The sequence below is a fragment of the Condylura cristata genome, unplaced genomic scaffold (assembly GCF_000260355.1).
Source record: "Condylura cristata isolate star-nosed mole 26May11 unplaced genomic scaffold, ConCri1.0 scaffold00015, whole genome shotgun sequence".
Lineage (NCBI taxonomy): Eukaryota > Metazoa > Chordata > Mammalia > Eulipotyphla > Talpidae > Condylura > Condylura cristata.
Genome location: NW_004567116.1, coordinates 38,295,796 through 38,318,629, shown reverse-complemented (window position 1 = coordinate 38,318,629; position 22,834 = coordinate 38,295,796). Strand labels below are relative to the sequence as shown.

Genomic DNA, 22,834 nt, shown 5'->3' with positions numbered 1-22,834 from the left:
CAGTGGAGCTCTTTAATGTGCCAAGCAGAAATGTTCAGTGTGATGTTAAATCAAAGGAGCAACTGGCACACATTCAGCCCCATCTCAACATCGGGGAACATAAAGCCTGGAAGAGAATATACCATACATCAGAATGTTAACAGTGGGCAGCAGCCCTGGAAAAGGGAGGGCAAAGCTAGAGCCAGTATGCACGATGACTGCCACTCCTCTGGGAAGCCCACATGGGCCTCAGCTTCTTCATCTCCATCAGAGATAGGATGAGACTACCCAGTGCCCTGCCTGGAACAAAAAGGTTCCTCAGTAACTACTGGCTAGCGTGACTAACCGGAGCATCTGAGGAGGTAGGACACCCTGGAGGCTCACTGGCCCAGCCAGGAATGGTGGCTCTTGCTGGCAGACCCCCAGGAATGAGGTGCTGTCCTCTGAGGGTGCTGTCCTTCTTTTATGGGACAGGTCTACTTGGAAGAAAGCCCCAGATGTGCTGGGCCCCTCAGTCTGGTGGGGGTGGCGGGGTGGGGGCAGTAACCCTGGGGAGGATCTTCCAACTTCCTTTCAAAAATCCTTAAAAGCCTTCTAGGGGGTGATTCTCCAGGTGTAAAGTTGGGAGAGGTTTTCTGGGTGGCTCACTTGTCCCCAAGCCAGGTGACCTACCCTGTCCTTCCACTCTCTTTGGGATGACAGAGTAGCATTTGTTGGCAGCATTCTGAGCCTTTTCCATTTTGTCCTCTAGAAAACAAGTGAGAAAGCAGCTGGGTCTAACCTCCTCCCTACCCCGCCCCCAACCCCTCTGGTCCCCCAGGGGCGGGAGGCCCTCTCAGCCTCCTCCCTGGACAACAGTCTGGGCTGGCCTGGTAGAGAACCCTGAGAGGAGGGGCCCCATGCGCTGGCTGTTGCCATGGCAATGACAGCCCTGGAATTTGACCACTGGGGCCCAGGAGTGGGGGTGGGGCGTTGGTACATGCCATGCCTGGGACAGGGAAGGAGGGTGCAGAAGCCCAGAAAAGCTGGGAAGAGGTCGAGGCAGGGGTCGAGGATCCCCTTTTTGTCTCAGTTTCCCAATTTGTTAAGAGGGAAGATGCACGGACCTCAAGGTCTCTTTTTCCCTGCTATCCAAACTGGAACCTGGGGGAGGGCTAGAGTTGGGGGGAGCAACCAGAATAAGTCCAGTTGTCCCCTTCGATGGATAGGAACCTCAGGGAACAGGACTCACCCCAGCTAGCACAGCAAGTACAGGGCAGAATCAGGAGCAGCCTCTGGGTGGCTTCTCCTGGCTTCCCTATTTCTCCACTGGAGAAGGCAATGTCTGTTTCATGGTTGGGGAGAGCACCCCCAGCAACACAGCTGGGCTGGGCCCACAGTCCTGAGACAAGGGATGATGTGCCCGCCCTCGGCAAGCCCCGGCATTCCTGATCTGAGGGCTGGCAAAGGGCCTGCCCCCACCCCTGCCTGCAGTGCCAGGCGGTGGTGGGTATTTTTAAACGGGTGCTTGCCCCCTCCGCCTTCCTGCCTTCCCACTCCAGGAACACAGTGGATGCTGCTGCCTCCTACCCCCCAACTTTTGCCAAATGAGAGTGGGTGCTAGACCCATGGCCATCCTCTGTCTTCCCACCTCCAGGCCAGCTCCCTCTTGCTGGCTACCCCCACCTTCACAGTCAACCCTGGGATAGGAGTGACCTCCAGGCTGCCTTCTCCTATGACACTCTAGGTCCAGAGAGAGCTGGGACTTGCCCAAAGTCGCACAGCACCAACGGAGATTTGGGAATGTGTTTCATCTTTGACTGGTGCCACCCCAAACTTTCACCTCCTCCCTTTGCCATGGACCCTCAAAAAAAACAGCTCTCCCCGATCTATGAGGCTTTAACACCCAGCCTAGAAAGATGATCCAATATGACCATGCCTCTTCTCATCTCAAAATGCCAATCATCTGGGGAAAAAAGAGTTGAAACCATAACTCGTATTACACACCAAGATAAATTCCAAACGGATCAAAAGATTTAAATGTTAAACCAAACAAGAAAACAAAAACCACCAGAAGAAAATATGGGAAAAACTTGGAGTGGGATCCTTCTAACCATGACTCTAAATCCAGAAGCCATAAAACAAAGCTTGATAAATTACACCACATAAAAATAAAACCTCCTCTATGGCAAAAACACACTATAAACAAAGCCAAAAGTCAAGTGACAAAGCAGGAAAAAATATTTGCAATTCATAATCCAAATAAAGGACTAACTTCCCTTGTGTTTAAAAGGTTCCTCGAAGTTGCTAAAACAAAAGACCAATAACCCAGCAGAAAAAATGGGCATATTTCACAGAAAAGAAAATCCAAATGTCTTAGACACGTGCAAAGATGCTTAGACTTATTCATTATAAGATAAATAACAATTAAAATACACCAAGACACCACTTGCTAACATTGGATTGGGAAATTCCTATGTGACCTGGTGAAGCTATGGAGGAGCAGGTGCGGTGGACCCCAGCACTCGCCTCAAAACAAGAATCACTATACCCATTGTCTTAGCAATTCTGCTCCTAAGAAGTTGCCCAAAAGATGCAGCAGCCCCTGAAGGGAGGAGCTGTTCACAGCAGCACTATCTGTAACAGCACAAGACTGAAAAATCACCTAAATATCCTTTAATAGCTGGTTAATATGGCTGGTATTGCATAATGCAATAGATTATACCACACAGCCCAAGAAAGAAAGCAAGTCCTTGAGTCCCCTCAGAGACTGCTAAGGCAAGATCTGGAGGGGACACTACATGAAAATATCAAGGAGAGGGCCAGGGGGCAGTGTGCTGAGTGGAGAGCGGGGGATTGGCCTGGTGCACGGATTGGTATTAACAGCTATCCAAGGGTTCTCAAGAACCACCGGTGTCTTGGGGTACATCAGGGAGGGTGTGAGGCAGCTGGTGGGAAGATTATATACCCCTTTGATTTTCCTTAACCACGTGATAAACTGTCATTTCAAATATTAGAGATACAGATTGAATTTTTAAAAACATGATCTCACAATCTGGCTGCCTGTTCCAGGCTCACATCTCAGCTTCGAACAGCTCCTGAAGTCCTTACTTCCTTTCCCGCCCTCAAAACCTCTCCCCAGGCGCTGTGCCTCCATTTACTCCCCCTGGGCTCTGCCTGTCCCTGGCTTCTCTGTCTCACCCTGACCGAGCACAGTAGGGACATACTGGTGTTGAGTGTGTCTGAGCACTGCCTGCATTCTCAGCTATATACAGGATGAAGCCCCAAAGGGCTCTAGTGAATGGAAACCCAATGAAAGAATGAAGGGCTGCTCTGGGACCCTGAATTTGTCTCCTACCTGTCTCCTCTTGGACAACTCCCACCTCATCTGTGGTGATTCTCCAGGAGACTCTCCCTACTCGCTTTGCAGGCAGAGAAGGTCTTGAACTCTGGCCTGTACAGAATGGGCTAGTTCCTCTTTCACAAGCCACTCCCCTCCCTCCTGTAGGTTGAGTGACCTCAGTCAGAGCTTGGGAATGAGTTCCTGGCCTGGATGAAGGCCCAGGGTTTGAACTCTGTGGTGACCCTGGCAATTCTGACCGTCTCTGGGTCGTTGATACTATCTGTACAGTGAGGAGGTCAATACCAGGCGGCTTTATAGTGTGGTGGGGGTTCCTGCCAGCAAAAATCCAGCAGAACTCCAAACACAAAAGATCCCACCTTACCCCTTCTTATAATCCCTCATTTCCTCTACTATGGCTGGCTGCCTGGAGGAATGCTTTTGAAACTCTCTTGGGGCATTCAGGTCTCTGTCCTTCCCCTCTAAAGATACCTTCCCAGGCTACTCTGGGTGACCCCACCCCATCCACTTCTCTAGCTCCTGGAGCCCTTCTCTGCCAGGTCAGGCTTCCACCCTCTCTCCCCTTCCAATTGCTTTATGATCTCCCACTGATGCCCAGTGGTCAGTGGTCCAGTCTGACCACCACAAGCACCATAACGTTTCATCCTCATAAAGACCCTATAATAGTCTGTTTCTACTGTGCTGTGGTTATCACGTTCGTCTGACAAAACCCCTATAATTGGTGCTATCACCATCGCTCCCATTTCATGGGGCGTAAACTGAGCTACAGAGGGGTTAACTCTTACCCATGTTGTATATCTAAGAGGGAGAGCAGGATCTGAACCCAGGTCACCCGGCTTCAGTCTCTTCTGACTCTCACTCCTACAAAGTCAGATGCTGGATCAGGGCTAGCACTCTGGTGGAGCCCCGAGAGCCTGGGTGACCTGGCCCTTGCTGACCCACCAGTATCAACTGCTCCTGTCCTTATCACATCTGGCTGTGTTCAGCTGTGACCTCAGTATTCCTCGAACCAGTCCCTCGCTCACAGGCAGCCAGAGGGATACCTCTATGCCAGGAATCCCTTCTCGTCTTCATACTTGGCAATTTCCTGTTCATTCACTTGTTTTGGTGGGCATTCAGTCACACTTCCTTTTACTCAGTCTAAACTCTGGAGACGTTTTCCTGACTCTAACCTAAAATACCTCACCCAAGAGCAGCCTGGAGGATGCCTCTAGAGAATACATGTCCCCTGGCCAGTGACTGAGCTGGGCCCTTGAGCCTGCCTGTTCTGACAGCATAGCTGGTTGCCAGCCCCTCCCTCCCACAAAGGTCTGAATCTTCCCAGGCAGCAGCAGGCAGCAGGAGAGGACTTCCCGCCACTCTGGAAAGCCACCCTGATCAAGTCCAGCTCTAGGGGCCTGGGGAAGGGGGATAGCTTCTCACAGGCATCCCAAGGATAGTTGTGTTCAATCGGCTGGCTCCTTCCAGAGACCTAGCCACTCAAAGGTCCCCCTGCCCAGGGAGCCTGGCTGGGCTAAACTTCTGAGCCTGCAGAGAAGCTGAAGGCAGAGGCTTGCCCAGCTCTAAACTCCTCCACCAGGGCCCTCTGCCCCAGCAGCGAGTGTCTGCTGAGTCCTACAGGACTCCAAGGACATGTGCGTGGAGGAACAGGCAGTCTAGGGGGCAGAAAGCTCCTCTCCACTTCATTCGAATTAATAAGGCTCCTATTTTATGGTTTGCTATCAAGATTCCTCTAGAAGAAAAGGTTCCATTATTTTAAAAATCTTGGAAATTACTGGCCCTGGATCAAATCCAGACTTTCAGGTGTGGTCTTCCACACTCTTCAGCACCCACCCAACCTGTCCAGGACCAGGAAACAGCTATGGTAGCCCAGATGCAGCAGGTCCTTTCTATCACAAGCTCTGCCTTCCCTGTTCGCTCTCCCTGGAGGGCATGGCCTCGCTGCTGCCTGGCAAAGCCCTGCTGGTCCTCTAGGCTGCAGTTACCACCCCATACCAGCTCCCTCACTGTCATCCTCCTTCTCATCCTCAGCTCTCAGGGGAGGCTCCCTGGAGCACGAACCCCTTCCTGTTCCTGCTACAGACCACGTGCTAACTGCACGTAGAGGGACCATGGTGGAACTGTGGAATGGAACTGAACATTAAAAGTACCCTGGCTGGTTCTGCAAACCTATCACCCCGCCTGACTCCATCATTAATTACCCAGGACTACTTAGGAGAACTAGGAACGGCTGTGCTCAGTCAGCTCAGGTACTCCCCCCTCAAGTGACACTGAGCACCCCGGTTCACAGTCAGCTGGCAGGTTTTCCCCATGGGAGTGTGTCAAGAGCCAGGTTGAAAGTGTGTGGGGCCCTCTCCCTCCACCTGGTCCCAGTGTTCACTGTGCAGCCCAGTCCTGTGTGGGGCATTCGGGGCTTTCAGTGCAGGGAAAGAGAGCCCGATTCCCCTTCCCTCAGATAGAGGATGTCCTACTTGTATTACTGAAGTTGACATCTGGCTGCCCCTGTCTAGACTCCAATATCACTGTCATCAAAGTGTGCTCCAGGGGTTCCCATCTTTGATATCTGCACAGATGTCTTTGTAGACACAGAAATCTGCTGGGGATCGACAAGGAACATGTGTGTGGTGTGTGTGCACGTGTGCATGCATACATGCCATGCACTTTAAAGTTCCTTTCCATTCCACAGGCTTTGCTACGTTGGGTCGGGTGGGGGTTCACTGACAACCTACCCCTCAGAGTGGGAATTCTTGGTTTTGCTGCATACCCCACCCTGACCCGCAGATTTCTGCCAATCTCCTTTCTGTATCTCTAGCCTCAGCCCAGGCCCGCCCCGGGCATTCTTTCCCAGTACCTGCAGTCCAGGCCAGGCCACATGGATGGCCTGATAACCCAGGAGAGAGGGCCGCAGTGCTGCCTGAGGCCCAGGAGTGAAATTCGTGGGACAGGGCTATGGACTAGGGGCCCAGAGGGAGACAAGGCAGGAGGCCGGGGGTTGGGAGGCCGCCTGGGCTGGCTGTGGGTCCGGGCCTCTCTTGGCTCTTTGTCCAAATATGGAAGGTTTTTTTGTCTCCATTTGAGTCATGCCGGCCATGGCCCAAGAGATCTGCTTTCCAGATACTGCAGGCGGGACTACGCCAGCACTGCCTGGCTGCTCCCACCTACCCCTCCTCCCTGGCCTGTGCTCATCTCCGAAGCCAGAACTTTCTCCACCATCAGAGAGCCTGGCACCTTCCCAGCTGCCCTCCAGCACCAAAGAAGAACTCTGGGCCCCGCCACAGAGGAAATTCACCCCTGCCTCTCCCTCCCTGGGTGCCCCTTAAGGCCAACAGAGCCATTCAACTATACTAACTGAGCAGCTACTATGTGCTAGTTCCTGGGCCTAAGCCTGTGGACTGTGAATCCAGTGGACTCATTATGTCCAAAACTGCATTTGGTCTTTCCTCCCCTATGCCCACTTCGGTGAGAACACTGTCTCCACCCAGGCAGCTCGAAAGCCAAAAGCCTGAGGAATGTCTGCAGATTTGGGAGCCAAACTGGGCTTGAACTCCAATTCTCTCACTGAGTTAGTTTTCCTAACCTGGATAAACTAGTCCACCATGCTGTAGCCCGGGTTCCTTAGGTGTGACAAAGGGATCACAGTACCTCCCCACAGGGTAGATGTGGGGATTAAATGCAAAGTGCTCAGACCAGTACTTGGCACCAAGAAGCGCTTCACAAGCTTCACTGTCATTACCTACGACTCTCCAGCCCTGACCTGTGCCTTCCTTACCTATCAGGTCAGGGACTGTGGGCTAGACCTGTCCACCGGCTCCCTCTCTGATCTCTCTGCCTGAGACAACAGTCCCTCCTGCAGCCTGGGACAGGGGCTGGTGTGGCTGCCAATTCTACCTCTGCCCTCTGGGTTCTGGCACTGGGGCCAGCATCTCACCTCTCTGGTCTCACCTCTGTGTCTACTTCCCATCTTACCCCAATCAGTCCTGCCTTGAGACAGTACCCTTTGCCCACCATGCCAGTGCTCACCTGCCTGGTGCTCAGGTCTGTGCTTCCTAGGGCAGAGCCAAAATGGGGGTAGTGGGAAGAGCTCAGAGTAGTAGCCTGGGAACTCCCCAAGGGCAGGGCCCAGCTCTCCTCCTCCTGCCTTCCCCACCCCTCCCTCCACACTATTTATTTAATAATTTGCATTTTGATGGCAGACCTTGTGCCAGAAACGGGAGGAGGGTGGGGCATGGGTGGGGCCACCTGACCAGACTCAAGCACTGGGTTCTACAGGGTGAACTGTGAGTCCTACCCACATCTACACCCCCCAGAATCTGTGAGGTCTGTCCTCCCTAGAGCAGGAAGGGACCTCAATAGCTGTGTATCCTGGGAGCGACAACAGGTTCCTCCACACTGGGGCTGGGAGGCAAAGGTACACCTCACTATTTAAGGCCCCTTTCCAAAGCTCTGGTGCTGACCAGGCATCTGGGTGTTGCTCTGTTGGGAGGCTGGGGGATATAGGTCAGAGCAGAGACACAGAAGGAACAAGGCCAAGGGAGGAGAGAAGAAAGTAAGCAGCCCTCAGTGAGGAAAGGCTTGGTGTGAGCAGCAGGAAGAAGTGGAGGGAGAAGGCCCTCTGCCACCGAAGTCCTGGGTGCAGGTGAGATGTGGGCAGCAGGGTTAATTGGTTGACTAGCCCTTCTGCTCTTCCTTCAGTCTTGGGGCCAGGTCCAAGACTATTTTTAGCTGGGGCTGAATTTAGCTGTTCCCTCGGAAATTCCTCGCCTGCCCCAGGCAACGCCCCCGCTGGCCTTGAGGAGAAGCCTGGAAGCTCTCTCCTGCAGGCAGGAGGGGAAAAGAGGGCCCTGGAGCAACCGAGAGCTGGAAGGGTACTTAGCATCTGATATGGAAACTTGAGGCTCAGATCAGGTCCCAGTCTGAGTTACTCCTCCCCCCTATAACCTTGCCCTTCTCCAAGAAGGCTTCCAGGACTGCAGGGCCACAGAACAGTTCTTTTCTCCGGGTCTATGCACAAATATCACAAGACTACTTAGTGTCCCACTACGGGAGCTCCTGTGAGCACTTTTAGCAAGGCTCCCGATTGTCCACCTACCCCCAGCTCCTGACAGCTTGCGATCCAGAGCTCTCCTGGCCTGTGCACCACCTGAGACTCCCAGGTCTGCTCCCTCTCTCACAAGTTCCCTTCCCAGGCTTCTCCCAGATGGGGGCTGGGGGCTGGAGCTCTGCTGTTCTCTGGAGACCCCTCTGAGAAGTAGGGCACTTCTGCTGGAGACAGAAGGACTGAAACTAGACTACAGACACCCTGGCACAGAAGGAGAGACCTGAACAGAATCAGAAGAGTCCATATTTTTTCAGACAGGCAGAGGAAAAGTTCTGCCCTGAAGCATGGGGGGATCCCTCAGATGACCCGGCATCCAGTCCCTCTACCTCAAATCAGGCAGGCGGGTCTCACTCTCCCTTCCCCCCAGTCTGTGATAGGGTTCCAGAGGCTAAATTAAAATCCTCAGATTTTAGATTCAAATTATATCCTTAGAAAGTCCTTTTCTCTCTATCCCTTCATCACCTGCTCCCCTAAGCTCAGGCTTCTCACCTCCCAGCTCTCTCCAATCATCATCATCATCATCATCATCATCATCATCATCAGGGCACTTTCTAATGTGCTCATCTGGCATTGCTCCCACACACCCTCACAGTCCACAGGTTAAAACTCAGGGTAATCCTCACAGGGTATTTTGCTCAGCTCATGAATGCCTTGAACCAGCTACCCTTCCCCCAGGCTCTCCCCACACCCTCCAGTCACACAGACATCTCCCTGCTTTCTTAGCCTCAGACACATATCAAGACACATTATTTTCTTTCCTGCCTGGCTCCATCTGTAACAGGTACAGGTTTCACGGACTCCGCTCCCACTCCATGCTGGAACTCCAAATCCCATCAGTACCAAGAAGAAGCACGCAGGGACGTGAGGGCGGAGCTGAGCAGCCAGGTTGGGATAAAACCGGACATGTGGGCTCTGGGGGGCTGTTGGCCTGGTGGTTCGCAGCTGATCGTTTTGGCGCTCCATTGGTTTTCAGCGTGCCGGTGGAGTCCACGTCAGCAGAACTGGTAGGACATCCTAGTTAACCTGTGTTTCTCTCCCTCTTTCCCTGGGTTATCCCTTTACCTTTCTCCTTATAAATAAATCCATTATTTAACCTTTTGAAGTGTGTCCATAATACGATTGAATCGTAAGCGCACGGGTGAAGACCCACAGACAGGCAACCCAATTCACATTGGGGTGCCCTGTAACACATCCAATTCCCTAACCTGCCAAGTGACCCAAGCTACCTTCTCTCTCAGTAGTCCCTTCCTCACACCTAAGCATGAGGCTGCAGCAGTAGAAATATGCAGAGCCAGATGGCTGGGCTGGTCTACTACAGTGGGGCCTTAGGCAAACTGCTTTCCTGGCCTCAGTTTCCCTCCTGATAATGCAGGGGTAAGAAGACTGGTTGGTTCCTAAACCAGGTTTGGGTTGGACTGTGCTGGCATGCCTCCCCCTGCCCTGCTAAAAAGTTGATCACACCCCCACAGAGCAGAGCGGAGGATAAGAGGCAGAGAGGGACAGCGAGGAACCAGGAGTGAGACTACAGTGGCATAGTCAGTTAAGAAAGATGGAGTCAGTGGGATTGGTGGGGGGGGCGGGGGTGTCCCTTCCTGTCCTTCCACCTCTTCCCTTCCACATCTGCTCCTTGACCTCCAGTGCCCTGTCCTGGGAAAGGACTGAATGTTTGTCCAAGGGGGTTTGGAGGGAGGGGTCTCAGTAGTCCCAGGAGGCTGGGCTGTGGGGCTGGCTGGCAGCCAGGACCCCGGGCCTCCCTCCCTCCCACTCCAGGCTGCTCTGCTGCTCTGCTCCGGAGCAAGGCCTGCTCACCCCCTGGGAACCAATAAACAGGAAACAGACACCAACCTGGTGTTTGCTCCCTCAACCAGGCCCCTTCCAACTCCATCCCCCCACTGCCCTCCCACTGCCCCAGGACCTGCCCCGCCTCCCCGAGCCCCAATCTCAGAACCAAGAGTACTAATCCAAATACACAGACAAAATCAAGCTAAGAGGTATACTTCTGGAAAAAACCAGAATCTTTCACCTTGAAACCACCATATCTTACACTCTGAACCGGCAATCTCAGAGGCACACAGCTGAAGTGGCGGCACTTTGATAAGCCTCTAGAGCAGGGGTCCTGGGCTGAGGGTTTCATCGGTGTATTTTTAGCTCTTGAAATAACTCCTCCGTGGCCTCAGTTTACAGAGAATGAAACAGATTCAGATTAAGGTTTTAACTCTTATCCGTCTGTCCCCAACACGCAGGCACCCAGGCCCTCAGACTCCCTGGCTTGAAGGGGCTCTGAGCTTAGAAGGAGGTGCAGAGGAGACTGTACCCCACTTTGTAGTTTGGTTCCAGTGGGTCTGGGGCTTTTACCTAGAGAGGACTTTGCTCTGCTCTGCCTCCTAGCTTGGGGCTGGTGGTAACAGGACGCTGGGAGGAGCTAACGTCTCTTGAGCATTGGCTTTATTTCACTTCATCCTACTGATGTCCTCTGTGGAGAGAGGGGTAACGTGGGGTGTCTGTTAAGGTGTGGCCTGGGTGCCAAAGGCAGTCTAGGAGAAGCAGGGAGTGAACTGGAAATGCTCTTTCCCCCCACATCCCACCTCCATGGAGGCACATCAGCCTCTTGGGGCATGAAGACACCTGACAGGCTTTCTGGTGAGGCAGCACTGGGTCGCCAACCCCTAACGTGGAGCTCCTAGCGTATGGAGAGAGGGAAATCCCTTCTGTCTGTCCCTGAGGCCCACCTGGGTCAGCCTGGCAGAGATGTGACTGCCACTCCCTCCCTAAGCCCCCACCTCCTGTTTGTCCTGGCTCTAAACTTTCCTGCCAATGGCCCTTTTGGGGAGCTGCTTCTTCACCGCCAAGGGACCCACTGGTGCTTCTGTCCCTCCACCACCAGGCCAGTGCTCAGCCACCTCTGAAGCCCACCCACCACAGGTGGCCAGGACCCTTGCCCCTGGCAAGCAGGGAGGTCCAAGCTTTCCTGTGTGTCCCCGTGCCCCTTTGGGCTGGTAGTTGACTGTCGAGTGAAGGCATGATGGATGACAGTGGGATGAATGCAGGAGGAAGAAGGTGGGTCTGAGTTCAACATCCTGCCCTGTGGCCAGCACCTCCGGGGGCTCTGGGTCTTTGGAGCCAGTAGCCAAGGCCCTCTGTTGACCTGTGGCAGGCAGAATAATGGTACCTGAAGACATGCACATCCTGATCCCAGGACCTGTGATTAGGTTCCCTCACAGTGCAGGTGTGATCAAGGATTGTGAGATGGGGAGATTATCCTGGATCACCCCTGGGTCCTTATAAGAGGATGACAGGAGTTTTGGTTCAAAGTGAGAGATCTGAAGATGCTATGCTACTGGGTTTGGGTCCTTATAAGAGGATGACAGGAGTTTTGGTTCAAAGTGAGAGATCTGAAGATGCTATGCTACTGGGTTTTCAGATGGATGAAAGGATCACAGACCAAGAAGTGTGAGCAGCCACCAGAAGCTGGAAGATTCAAGGTGACAGATTTTCTCTAAAGCCTCCAGAAGAAATTCAGCCCTGTTAACACCTTAGCTTTAGTCCATTTCTTCTGATCCCCAGAACTGTAAGATAATATTTGTGTGGCCTTAAGCCACTAACTACATTTGTAGTAATTTGCTCCAGCAGTAACAGGAGATTAATCCACTACCTATCTGCCAACCTAGACCCTGAATCAATTTATGTCGCTCCCTCTTCAGGTACCTCTGCACTCCCCTCTCCCTGCCCACAGGGTCTCAGAGTCTAGTGACTTCTGCAATCCCCAGAGGAAGCACCACTTCTGGGTACAGCTCCCAGAATAGCCCCATAACCTGCCACAGTGTGGGAGAGGCCCTGTTTGTGTGTGTGCTCAAGGGGGCCGAGAGCAGCTGGTGGTAGAAAAGCCCAGGGAAGCAGACCCTTCTTACCGGGAGCCTCAGTCTCCTCAGTGGCATACCAGGGTAGTGAGTCCCAAATTGCCAGCACTGCAGTCTATAAGGTGGGATCCTATCCAGGTCAGCTGTTGCCTTTCTGATACTTGAAAACATGGAGTAATCTGAGGTTCAGAGAAGGAAGGGGCTTAGGTAAGGCCGCAGAGTAGGAACCAACCTGGAGACCTTTGTGCTGTACCAGGTCATCCCTGGTGACCCTTGCAGCTATTGGAGGGGACCCTTGTGACTGGTCCACTCATTTACCGCTCAGGCCCCAGCAGCCTGGCAGTATTCCACCACCTCTGTCCACCCCTTGGGCTTGGAAAGGGTATATGTGCCTGGGGATCAATCCCATGGAGGGGGGGGTAGTCACTGGCTCCAATATGCTCCTGTTTCCCAGGGGACCCAGGGCCCCTGTTTTAGGGCCTGCCAGCAAGGCGCCAGGCTGCCTGGGCACATTTCCCAATAAGTACGCCAGGGCTGAGAGCTTTTCTGGGAAACATGGGCTCCCCCTTCCCTCCCCCCGCCCCACTACCACCATTCCCGCCAACCCTGCTCAGTGGGAACTCTGTGTATGACCTAGGAGTCAGGACACCTAGGGCTAAGCCCCATATTTGAGCTGGAAAGCCTTGGACAAATCTCTGTCCACTCTGAACCTGTTTCTTTATCCAAATATGAGGGCCACGGTAATGCCCACCTCGCTGAAGGGCTAAGGAGAGGGGCAGGGCCTCTTGGGGTCGTCAAAAATTCCCTGTCCCAGGAGACATGCAAGTTAGAGCTGAGGGTGTCACCGCAGGTGTGGAGGAGACACCAGCAGAATATGATACTATCACTTGCCTTACTGGGGGCCTATGGCAACTTCACCCACTTAGCCTTTGAACTGCACCAGTGGAGATCTGCAGAGGGTGGCCAGTGGGTCTGCAGAGGGTGGGGTGTATCTCACTCCTCCCCACCCTAAGAGAAAACCTCAATGATGCCTAGCCACGAAGTAGTTCTGTATTCACTTTGAATGGTGGGTGGGCCCCAAGTCTTTGCAAAACCCTCAGGGCTATTCCAGAGACCCACCCTCACCTCCCAATCCCAGCTCAAGTCACCATCAGTCTTTGCCCAAGTGACTTGTGGCCTTTGCTGAGTCCTTCCTGAGCCCCTGCAATCTACCCCTCCCCATCCCTTGCCCCAGAGTTCTAAGACTAGACCTGGGAAAGCCTAAGTCAGATCAAGTCACTGCTCTACTCAGAACCTCTCAATAGCCGATGCTCCATCTCACCTCAAGTAAATACTAAAGCCCTTCTGTTGGCACCTGGCCCCTCTTCCACCCTTCCTTACCTATCTGCTCCCATCTCCTACCTCAGGGTCTTTGCACTTGCCATTCCCCTCCCCAGAATGCTCCCCCCACACCCCCAGTTAGCCACCTGGCTTACTCTCAAGCTTTCTCCAGGTCTCTCCTCAGATCTGACCGCCTCACTAGGTCTTCCCAGACCTCTCCCCATCATGATCTACTCTCTTATACTGCTTTTTCTCTCCACCCATACCTCTCCCTGACATATAACCCATTCATAGGTCTCCATACTCATCTGGAAGACATGAGGGAAGGCCAATGTTTTGTTTGCTGTTTTGTACCTGACACATCTAGCAGCTCAGTGACTATGTGCTAACTGGATGAATGCATTACGCCATCAAGGATCACCCTTGACGACAACTCCTGCTGCACCCAACTGGCCATGTTCTTTCCCACCTCTTAGCTCATGTCCATGCTGTGACCTCCAACTAGGATCCCTCCCATCTTTCCTGGCTATTAGAACTCTTCCAGTTTTCAAGGCCAGACTCCAGGCCAGCCCCTCAGCACCCTATAGCCCCTTCCAGTCTGCTTCTGGATTCTTAAGGCTCTGGCTGAGTGTCTGTGGCTGCCTGGGGAGACTCCACTTTGGGGAGGCATGTGTAGACTGAGAGATCACAGATGGGAGGGAGGGAAGAGGAGGGCCAAGTCCCTACACAGGATGGGGGGGGCTGGGGACAGGATTAGCAGCAGCTTCACAGCCTCCCAAACCCAGCTGGTCCCGGAAATGTGGGGTTGGAAAATGTCAGACTCAACTCTGGTCCATCCCCCAACTCTTCCCTGCTGGTGGTGGGGTGGATTCATTCTTGGACCACTCTTTCCCCGCCCCATGTCCCCCCATAGCCCAGGGCCCTAAGGAAGAGGGGGTTGGGAGACTCAGGGAACAGAGGAAAGGGATAGCCCTCCGCCTGTCCTCCCCCACCCCACCCTTCTCCTGCTGGGTGACAAGACATTTAATTATAGATATTTGGTACCACTCAGAATTCCAAATGTCCTAATTGCCTCTCCTCCCAGAACCAGTTTCCATGGAAAAATCACAGCAAAGAGCCAAGGAGAGAAAGGAGAGAGCCCCCACTCTGTGGGTTCCCTGCCAAGGGGAGACAAAAGAAAGGTGACAAAGTGCCCGGGCTTCCTCAGCAATGCAGTGAGCTGAGTGGGTAGACTGGGAAGAGTGCGTGTGTTGGGGGTGTGTGTAGAGGGAGGGAGCATCATTATTGGGAGCAGGGGCTGGGGGGGCAAGGCAAGGGTCCGAGCTTGGGCCTGTCTCTGCCTTGCTTTCTTTTGTGACCTTAGGCTCAGCATTCTCCCTTTCAGAGTCCCGAAGTGCCTCCTACCCCAACCCAGGCCCTGGACAATTAATCAACCACTATGATGGTGCTCAGGCTAACTGGGGTGTATAGGTGATGCTCCCAACATCCCCCAGACCCTGTTTTCCTACTCAGAGGGCGGCCAATCCCACCCAGAAATAGGGACCTTTTGGGCCCCTTGACCTCTAAGACACCTCTAACAAACATTCTAGGATTCCAATGAATCTAACTATCTGCAAGTCTAAGAATTCAGCACTGCAAGAGTCTCAGAGTTTTCACATTTGAAGAATGAAACATTCAGAGCATCTGGCATATGGCAGGCACTTAGTAAATGTTAGCCACTGTTATTGCTGTTCCAGTACGTTAAAGTTCCGAGTTCATCTATGGTTCTGAGATGCAAGTCACTTCCTGTTTCTAAGCTCCAGTTATCACAACTGTCAAGTGGTTTTCAGGTACCTGACAGTAAAAGCTTGAACCCCAAGATTCTGTACTTTAAGGCTCAGGTGGGAAAAGCCCAGGAGTCGAATGTCACTGACCATCCAGGCTACTGTGGGTTCAAGTGCACATGACAAAGGGCGTGGGGGGTTTGGGCAGGGAGGCTCCCAGGCTCTGCCTACCCCTTCCTGGACAGATGCAAGGGGGTGTTCACAGAGCGAAGCTACCACGGTACTTCTCCTCTCCTGAGCTCTTAGTTCTTACAGCTGTGGTCTAGAGCTGCCTCTCGTCCAGCCATACTCCAGTCTTCCTGTTTCCCTTGGCCACCATGCAGGCTGAGTCCTTCCTACAGAGCCTCACTGACCAGCCAGGCAGTGGACTCTCCCACTATATAGATGGGAACACCAGATCCAAGATGACTCTGCCCAGGTCTGAGTGAGCCAGAGGAAGAGCCAGACCTGGTATCCAGGCCTTCTGCCTCCCAACCATGATGCAGAGGGCACATATGGAGAGGCAGCCAGGTGAGGGGTTCCCTCTGCCCCAGGAGCGTCTCCTCTCAGCCCCTAGCTGGGTCCACTCTGGTTTCTGCCTCATTAGCAAATCTTGACAGCGTTTTTGCTTGTCTTCTTATTTAGAAGGCCACATCTCCACACACGACCCAGGGAGCGTGACTGGAGTCCCAGGCCTGAAACAAGGGGCCATTGTCTCCTCTATGAAGGCTAATTGGGTGGGGGGTGGGGTGGAGAGCAGCTCCCCATTTTCCTAGAACCAGAAGAAAGAGGGTAGCAGGAGGGATTCAAGCTAGCAGATGGGAGAACTTCCAGGCTTTATGAAGGGGAGGAGAGTTGGGGGGTGATGAATCTTTTTTGAGTCTATTCAAGTCTACCCGGTTACACTGAGGATCCAGAGAGTCCAGACCTGTGCTCAGAAATGAGCAGGAGGTAGGGGCAGAGCCCAGGCTAGCCACAGAGAAGCAGCTGGGGCAGTGGACCCTTCCCCCTCTCTCCTGCCTTCGGGGAGGAAATGATCACACTGCCCACCTCTACAAGAGCCTACCAGGGAGAGACCAAGCCCCCCATTTTAGGGACGGGCATAGTGAAAGGGTGTGACTAATCCCGGGTCACACAGGGGCTGAAGTTGAGGTCTGAAGCCTGTTCTACTGGTGACAGTACCCGGCCTGGCTCAGTCTTTGACTCACACCGAGATATGGACAGACTGGTCTTGGACTTTAGTGTTTCCATCTGTACAGTGGAAGAGCAGGTTGCCGGTCTCTCCTTTAAGGGGTGAGGGAGCTACATCAAGCTGGGCCCAGAAAAAAGGACCATGGTGGGCAACGAGAAATCTGAGAAAGCCTCCATTGAGGATAAGAAGCGGACTATGTTATGGGCAGATATGTCCCACCTCACGGGGATGGGGGAAATGAGGGAGGCGGCTGAAGACCAATTCTGCAAGAATTCCCACTTCTCTCTGGGTCTCAATGCCTCTTTTAAGGCGCATTATCCACACCCACCAACTCCCCCCACACAACCCAGTTCCGTTTCCTTAAGTCCCTTGATTCACTCATCTTCTCCCCTAACTTAGTCTTCAAGGTTCCCAGAGAAGATAATTACACAGGAAAGGCAGCTGGAGAGGGGGGGCTGTGCTCTTGCCTCTATCCACACGTTACAAAAACAGAACTGGCACTGGAGTCAGGGGAACCTGAGCTGTCTACCGAGCTCTCAGAAGGAAGAACAGATCCATAATTTCCCCTCTCTCACTCCCTGCTCTCTGATCTGTGGCCTCCAGGCAAGAACACCAGAGCCGGGATAGGGAATAGAGACTGGAGAGAGAAACAAAGAGAGAGTTCAGAGGGGCGTGAGAGTGCTGGAAACAGGGAGTGACCAAATTAGTCCAGAGTTTAGGATTTCCAGGCTCCTCGCTCAGGCAGTGGGAGTACAGGCCACAAATGAAATAACCTCAGGCCACCTCAGCTCTAGACCTGGGGCCTAGAATCTAGCTTTGAATGAGGATGCTGGAGAACCACGCAGCCTAGAACCATCTGAACCCATGGCCAAAACTACAGCAAAGGCTGAAGCCAGAAGGCAGAAGTGGGGGTGCTATGGAGTGCAAGGCTTCCAGGGCCTGGGGGCTGGCAGACAGCGGGGTCTGGGGTTGGGTGAGGTGGCAGCGCTGGCAGCTAGAGGCCAGAACAGCTCACAGCCGCTCTAAAAGTCCCTGGCTGCTGAGCTTCAATAGCCTCTCCCTGACTATCTTCTCCTGAAGGCCCCCATGCTAAGCAGAAGAAGCTCAAGTAAACATCAAGGCCCCAAATGCCCCAACTCCAACCAAAGACTCTCCCTCCTCCCCCAAATCTGCACAGCCTCATCTGGATGGAGACACAGGCACTGCTCTGTCCACACCACCCTGACTTTAGATGTGGAGCCAAGTCATGAGAAAGGCCAGGGCCACCACTGTACTTCACGGGGCCCTCTCTACTACTGCCCCCCCAAGTTCTCCCAGGCCCAGGAAGACAGATCTGCCACCAGAAAGTCACATGAAGGGCAAATTCACATCAACTGTGGAACCCAAGCCTAAACACCCTTCAAGGGATCTAGCCAGAGGGCAGCACAGCTCAGAGAAAGTTCCCACTCTCACACTCCGTTGGGTAGTCATAACAAAGGCCCAGTCCCTGAGAAACATCTAACAAATGCGATTAGAACCCTTTGTAATTATCAAGAGAACACCTTGGGGTCCACTAAAAACCTTTGACATTAGCAGCAGCAGAAGCTGAGGTCTCTGGGGTCTGGAGACAGGGGAACCTTGTCATTAACACTCCTAGAATTGCCTGGCACTTCCAGGATCAGAGAAGTAAGCACCGTCAGGTCTGGACACCTGCCCAGTGAGCACACACGCAAAGGGTCCTGCAGAAGTCTCTGCCCATGGCCCTCCTGCAGCCCTGCTCTGAAGGGCCCCACAAAAGACTCACCACTTGTGGCTTGCTGCAGCATTTGCTGGTTGGGGCAGGCTCATCTGGAGCACAGGCTGCCTCAGGACGCTTGGCCTCAGAAGAGGGTGGTGCAACTGGAGTCAAAGAGGGCACATCCACTGGCACTGGGGTGGGAACCTCGCCAGAAGGGAGGGTCAGCATGTACTGCTTAGTGACGTCCTCAAGTGACGGCGCCTGCAACATGGAACGGGTCCTGGCAGGGAAGCCCATGGGCTCTGGCACAGCCACAGGGGGGCCGAGGGAAGTCGGTGGCTCAGGCACCACGATCGGCATGAAGGTGGCGGGCACACTGGCATGGCGAACGTGTTTGGAGGGTCGGGCATGAGCGAGGCTTCCAGACTGGTCCTGATGGCCCTCTTCTCTCTGCAGCTCCTGATGACTGCTCCGGGCTGGGCGCTTCTTGGAACCACGGCGGAGGAGCCTCGGGGACAGAACGTCAGTCAGTTTAGGGTCAAGATGGAAGTCATGGTGGGCAGTGGAGGGTGGGGGAGGGGCCTCGGGTAGGGCCTTCTCAGACTGTGCCCGGCCCCTGGAGGGACTGGGCTCTTCTAGCTCTGCCTGCCGCTCTGCAAGGATGGGTTCACTGCTGGATGGAGGCAGCATGGGCTCCACCTCTCGGATGGGCTCCCCACCTGGTCCCTCGAATCCTGGCCCAGCGAGCTCCCCACGGCGGCTGGGGTCACTCAGAGATTTCTTCTTTGGGGCTTTGCCAGCAACTCTGTCGTCCACCACTCGGCCCAAGGCACCAGGCCCCTGAACAATGCTCTGAATAACCTCCTGGTATCCCTTGCTCTCCTCACTGCCCACAGACCAGTCACTGTGGCCACTGGTCAAACCTTCATCAACAGCTGTGGCTGCTGGAAGTCCTGTCTTGGGGTTCAGCGAGCCCAAGAGGTTGCTATCCACAGAGAACCCAGAGGGCTCCTCAGAGGTAGCAGCACGATGGCGCTGGGGAATTGGGTCACTCAGTGACCTGTAGGCTTCACCTGCCTCCCCATTGCTCAGTTCAGTCCCACCAGGACCTGAAGGTGGAACTTTGCGTCTTCGGCGGAGGGCACCTGGCGTGGGAGGAGTATCAGGAGACACCAGGGACCACCCGCTCAGACTGTCTTCAGCCCCAGGGCCATAGTGGTTGGTGTGGGCTGAGGATGAGGAAAGGGGTCGCCATACTCCTGTGGTACCCAGGCTGCAGATGACTGAAACGGGAGGCTCAGGGTCCGCCCCAATGCCCTCATCCGTCAGGCTGGACTCCTGGCCAGAGAGCTCCTCCTGGGACTGCTGCCCTTGGGTCACATCTCCAGCCCAATCAAGGCTTCCAGGGGGAACATCACTTCCATCATCCTGCTGGGCACCCATGCGCTGGATCTTCTCAAAAACCTGACGGGCCTCTTGCACATACTGATCTTGGACGACATGGGGCAGTGGGTCCTCCTCGGCACCTGGGCCTGCCAGCAGGAGCTCAGAATTGCTGGGCTTCAGGGCACTGGTGCGGGGTAGGCGTCGGACTATGGGCTTCTCAGAGCAAGTAAAGGACTTCGCCCTCCGCAGGGTGGCTGTCAAGTCCTTGAGTGTGGGGCGGGTGCCAGGTGATGCTGGAGCTGGGGGAGGCGTGGGCCCAAGTTGCCCCACTGGGCTTCCTGCCGATGGTGAGTCTCTGTCATCTGAGGAGGCACTCCCAGGGACCCCGGAGTTCCCACCAATCTTTCGGACTCTCAGCTCTGAAAGGTCTGAGCGCAGGAAACTGAGCAGTGTAAGGGTCTCTGAGGCGATATCTGGATTCGACAGGGATTTGCGTTGTCTATTCTTGTCCAACTCCAGCCCTCCATCTCTCAATGCTCTGGTGGTGCCCAAGGGTCCCTTGCTGCGAGTCCGAGCCTGTGGCCTTACGAGGAGCCCTTCCCCAGTTCCAAAGCTGGGGGAACGATACACACCCCAGCCCCCAGAAGCTCGGCTGGCCCACAGGTCCTCATCCTTGAGAGTCTCTGTGCTGGAATAACGGCTGCTACCTCGGGAGCCTGAAGGGCTGGCCAAATATGCAGGAAAGCTCACCTTGGCCACCCGGAAAGCTCCCCCCACTGCGTCAGACAAGGGCCTAAGCCCCTCCTGGGGACCTGGTACAAAAGGAGGTGAGCCGGTACCCGGATTCCGAGGTCCTTCCTCACTAGGGGCTCCCGGAGATGTTGGGGGATCTGGGCTTCTGGTTTCCCCTGCCGGGTCCATGCTGCCCAGATTTAACCCATAATTGTCCGGTCTACAGTCCTGATCCAAGAGAGAGCTTCCAGGCCTGGGCCCCAGCCTCCCTCCCCAGGGATGGCCTCCCTCACCGTCTTGGTCCTCCTCACTGCCTGAGGAGTGGCTGCCGCGGTAGGCCGAACTCTGCGCTCCTGTCGGAGGTTGCGGGCCCTCCTCTTCCTCCTCGCTGGAGCTGGCAGCCCGGTTGCGGCTGACAGGATAGGAGGAGGCGATGGAGGAGGAGGAGGAGCAGGAGGCCCGGGCCCCGGGCTGCGGTTGGGAGAAGCTATGCCAAGAATGTAAACCATCCGCCGGACGCTGCCCCCGCTCCTGTTGCTGCTGCTGCTGCCGCCACCTCTTCCCCTCAGTCCCAGGGCCCGGCAGCGGCCGCGCCGAACGCAGGCCAGCCAGGGGAAAGCACGTCCGAGGAGGTGGCGTCGGTGGCTGTCGGGGTTCGCGAGACAGGGGCTCCCAGGCGGCACCGTCTGGGCAGGGCGTCCCCGAGGCCTCAGAGTCGGCACTAGGTCGCTTTGAGCCAGGGCCACCGAACAGCTTGCGCATCTCGGTAACGCTGGGCCAGGCCCCGCGCGCAGCACCCTCGGCCGCTTCTTCGGCGGCCCCCGGGGAGATGCAGCCGTCTCGGGCCCCTGAAGGCTCGTCGTCCACACGCTGCGCGTCGAAGCGCCGGGAGAGCTGGCGCACCGACGGCGAGAGGCTGCGGAGCGGGCGCGGCTGCGCGGGGGCGACCGGGGGCCCCGACGCTAGCTTGGACACGCGCCGGGAGGGCTGGCCCGAGACGGCCGCTGCCGGCCGGCACGAGGCGCGGCGCCGCAGCCCGGGGGTGTCCGTGGCCTCCTCCTTCGGCCCGGGCCCGCCGCTCCAGCGCTCCAACAGCTTAAACGAGACGCTGCGATAGAGGGGGAGCCGGGGCGCCCCGTCCGCCATGGTAGCGGCACTCACTCCGGGGGGGCTGGCCTCGGGGAGCCGCGGCCAACCCCCCCCTGCGCCCCCGCCCCGAAGGAGCGCAGCGGCCCGGGTCCGGAGGCCTGGGTCCTAAAGCCACAACGCGATGCGGTTTGCTGCGAGAGGGCGCAGAGGCCGGAGCAGAGGTTTATCTGCCACGGTTCAAGTTTCTGCGGTTGCGGGCGCCAGAGGCTCCATCCCATGCGGCCCCTCCCGCCTCAGCGCCGACCCCAGCGCCCGGCCCCTGTCTCAGCCGGTGCGACCCGGAGCATCGCGGCTAGGCCAGGTCTAGGCAGAATCCCAGCGCTCGGTTCCACGTCTCGGCGCCCGCCCGCCGGCCCGCCGCCTCCCCTCTCACTCCCGCTCCGGCTCCGGCTCCGGCTCCCTCCCTCTTGGCTGCTTCTAGCTCCCTTTTGTTGCAAATAAACTTTGTGGCAGAGGAAAGGGGGCGGGGGGCGGGGCCTTGCGCCCAAAAGAGGGGGTGGGCTCCGGGCGCGCGCAAGGCTGGGAATTGGGGGGAGGGAGCGGAGGAAGTTGGGGAGGAGCCGAAGGAGAAATCGGTCGGCTTGAGCACATGCAGAACTGGGCGACTCCAGTTAAGCCCCCCGGGAGTCCAGCGGGCTAAGCTCTCCACCCCTGGGGCTGACTCTCGGACACAAGCAAGTTCTGAGTGTGGCGGACTTAGAGCCACTGTGGATCTGCTGCAGTAGTGCAGAAACACCTCCTGCCCAAAGGGTCCCAACATGGCAACCTCAGACCCACAAACTCGAGCATACACAGGTACACGACGCAAAAACACTCCCAGCCAGGAAATAGGCGGGACTCACCACCAGGGGGAGCCGCGGGCTCGGGGCGGGTGTCCCGCCCAGGACACGCCCCTTGCCCCGCCCCTCGCGGCGAAACCCGCTGTACCCGAGACTCTGTCGGGCCTCTCGCTCCCCTCCCATCTCTGTGGCGGGTCCAGCTCTGGACCGCCCGCTAACCCATCCCACTGGGCTTCAGAAGCCCTACCCTTTGTGATCACGCCCCCTCAGCCCCCTGGTACCCGGCTGCCTACCCCAGCCACGCCTCCCGCTGGCCCCGCCTTCTCGACGCCTCTTCGCCTCGAAGCTCCGCCCTGCGCCCTTCCCTCCTCCCGCCGTGCTCCTGGGCGCGCGGCTCTTGCTCCCTCTCCCGGCCGGATTTTCCCACCTGCGGGCCCTTGTCGCCCCACACTACAGGCCCAGGGAAGGAGTCTGTGGCGCTCT

At 55.6% G+C, this 22,834-nt stretch overlaps 1 protein-coding gene across 2 annotated transcripts in view; it reads right to left on the bottom strand.

Annotated features, from left to right (window-relative positions):
• The window catches only part of ARHGEF17 (Rho guanine nucleotide exchange factor (GEF) 17), a 55,439-nt gene extending 33,550 nt beyond the window's left edge, over positions 1-21,889 (bottom strand). Inside the window, exon 1 of one of the 2 annotated variants that reach the window (XM_004683180.2) lies at positions 18,372-21,889. In XM_004683180.2, the coding sequence (XP_004683237.1) occupies positions 18,372-21,569 (3,198 nt within the window). In that variant the 5' untranslated portion in view covers positions 21,570-21,889. The remainder of the gene's footprint in view (positions 1-18,371) is intronic. The other variant, XM_012725510.1, reaches the window with a different exon arrangement.
• Positions 21,890-22,834: the final 945 nt, after the last annotated feature.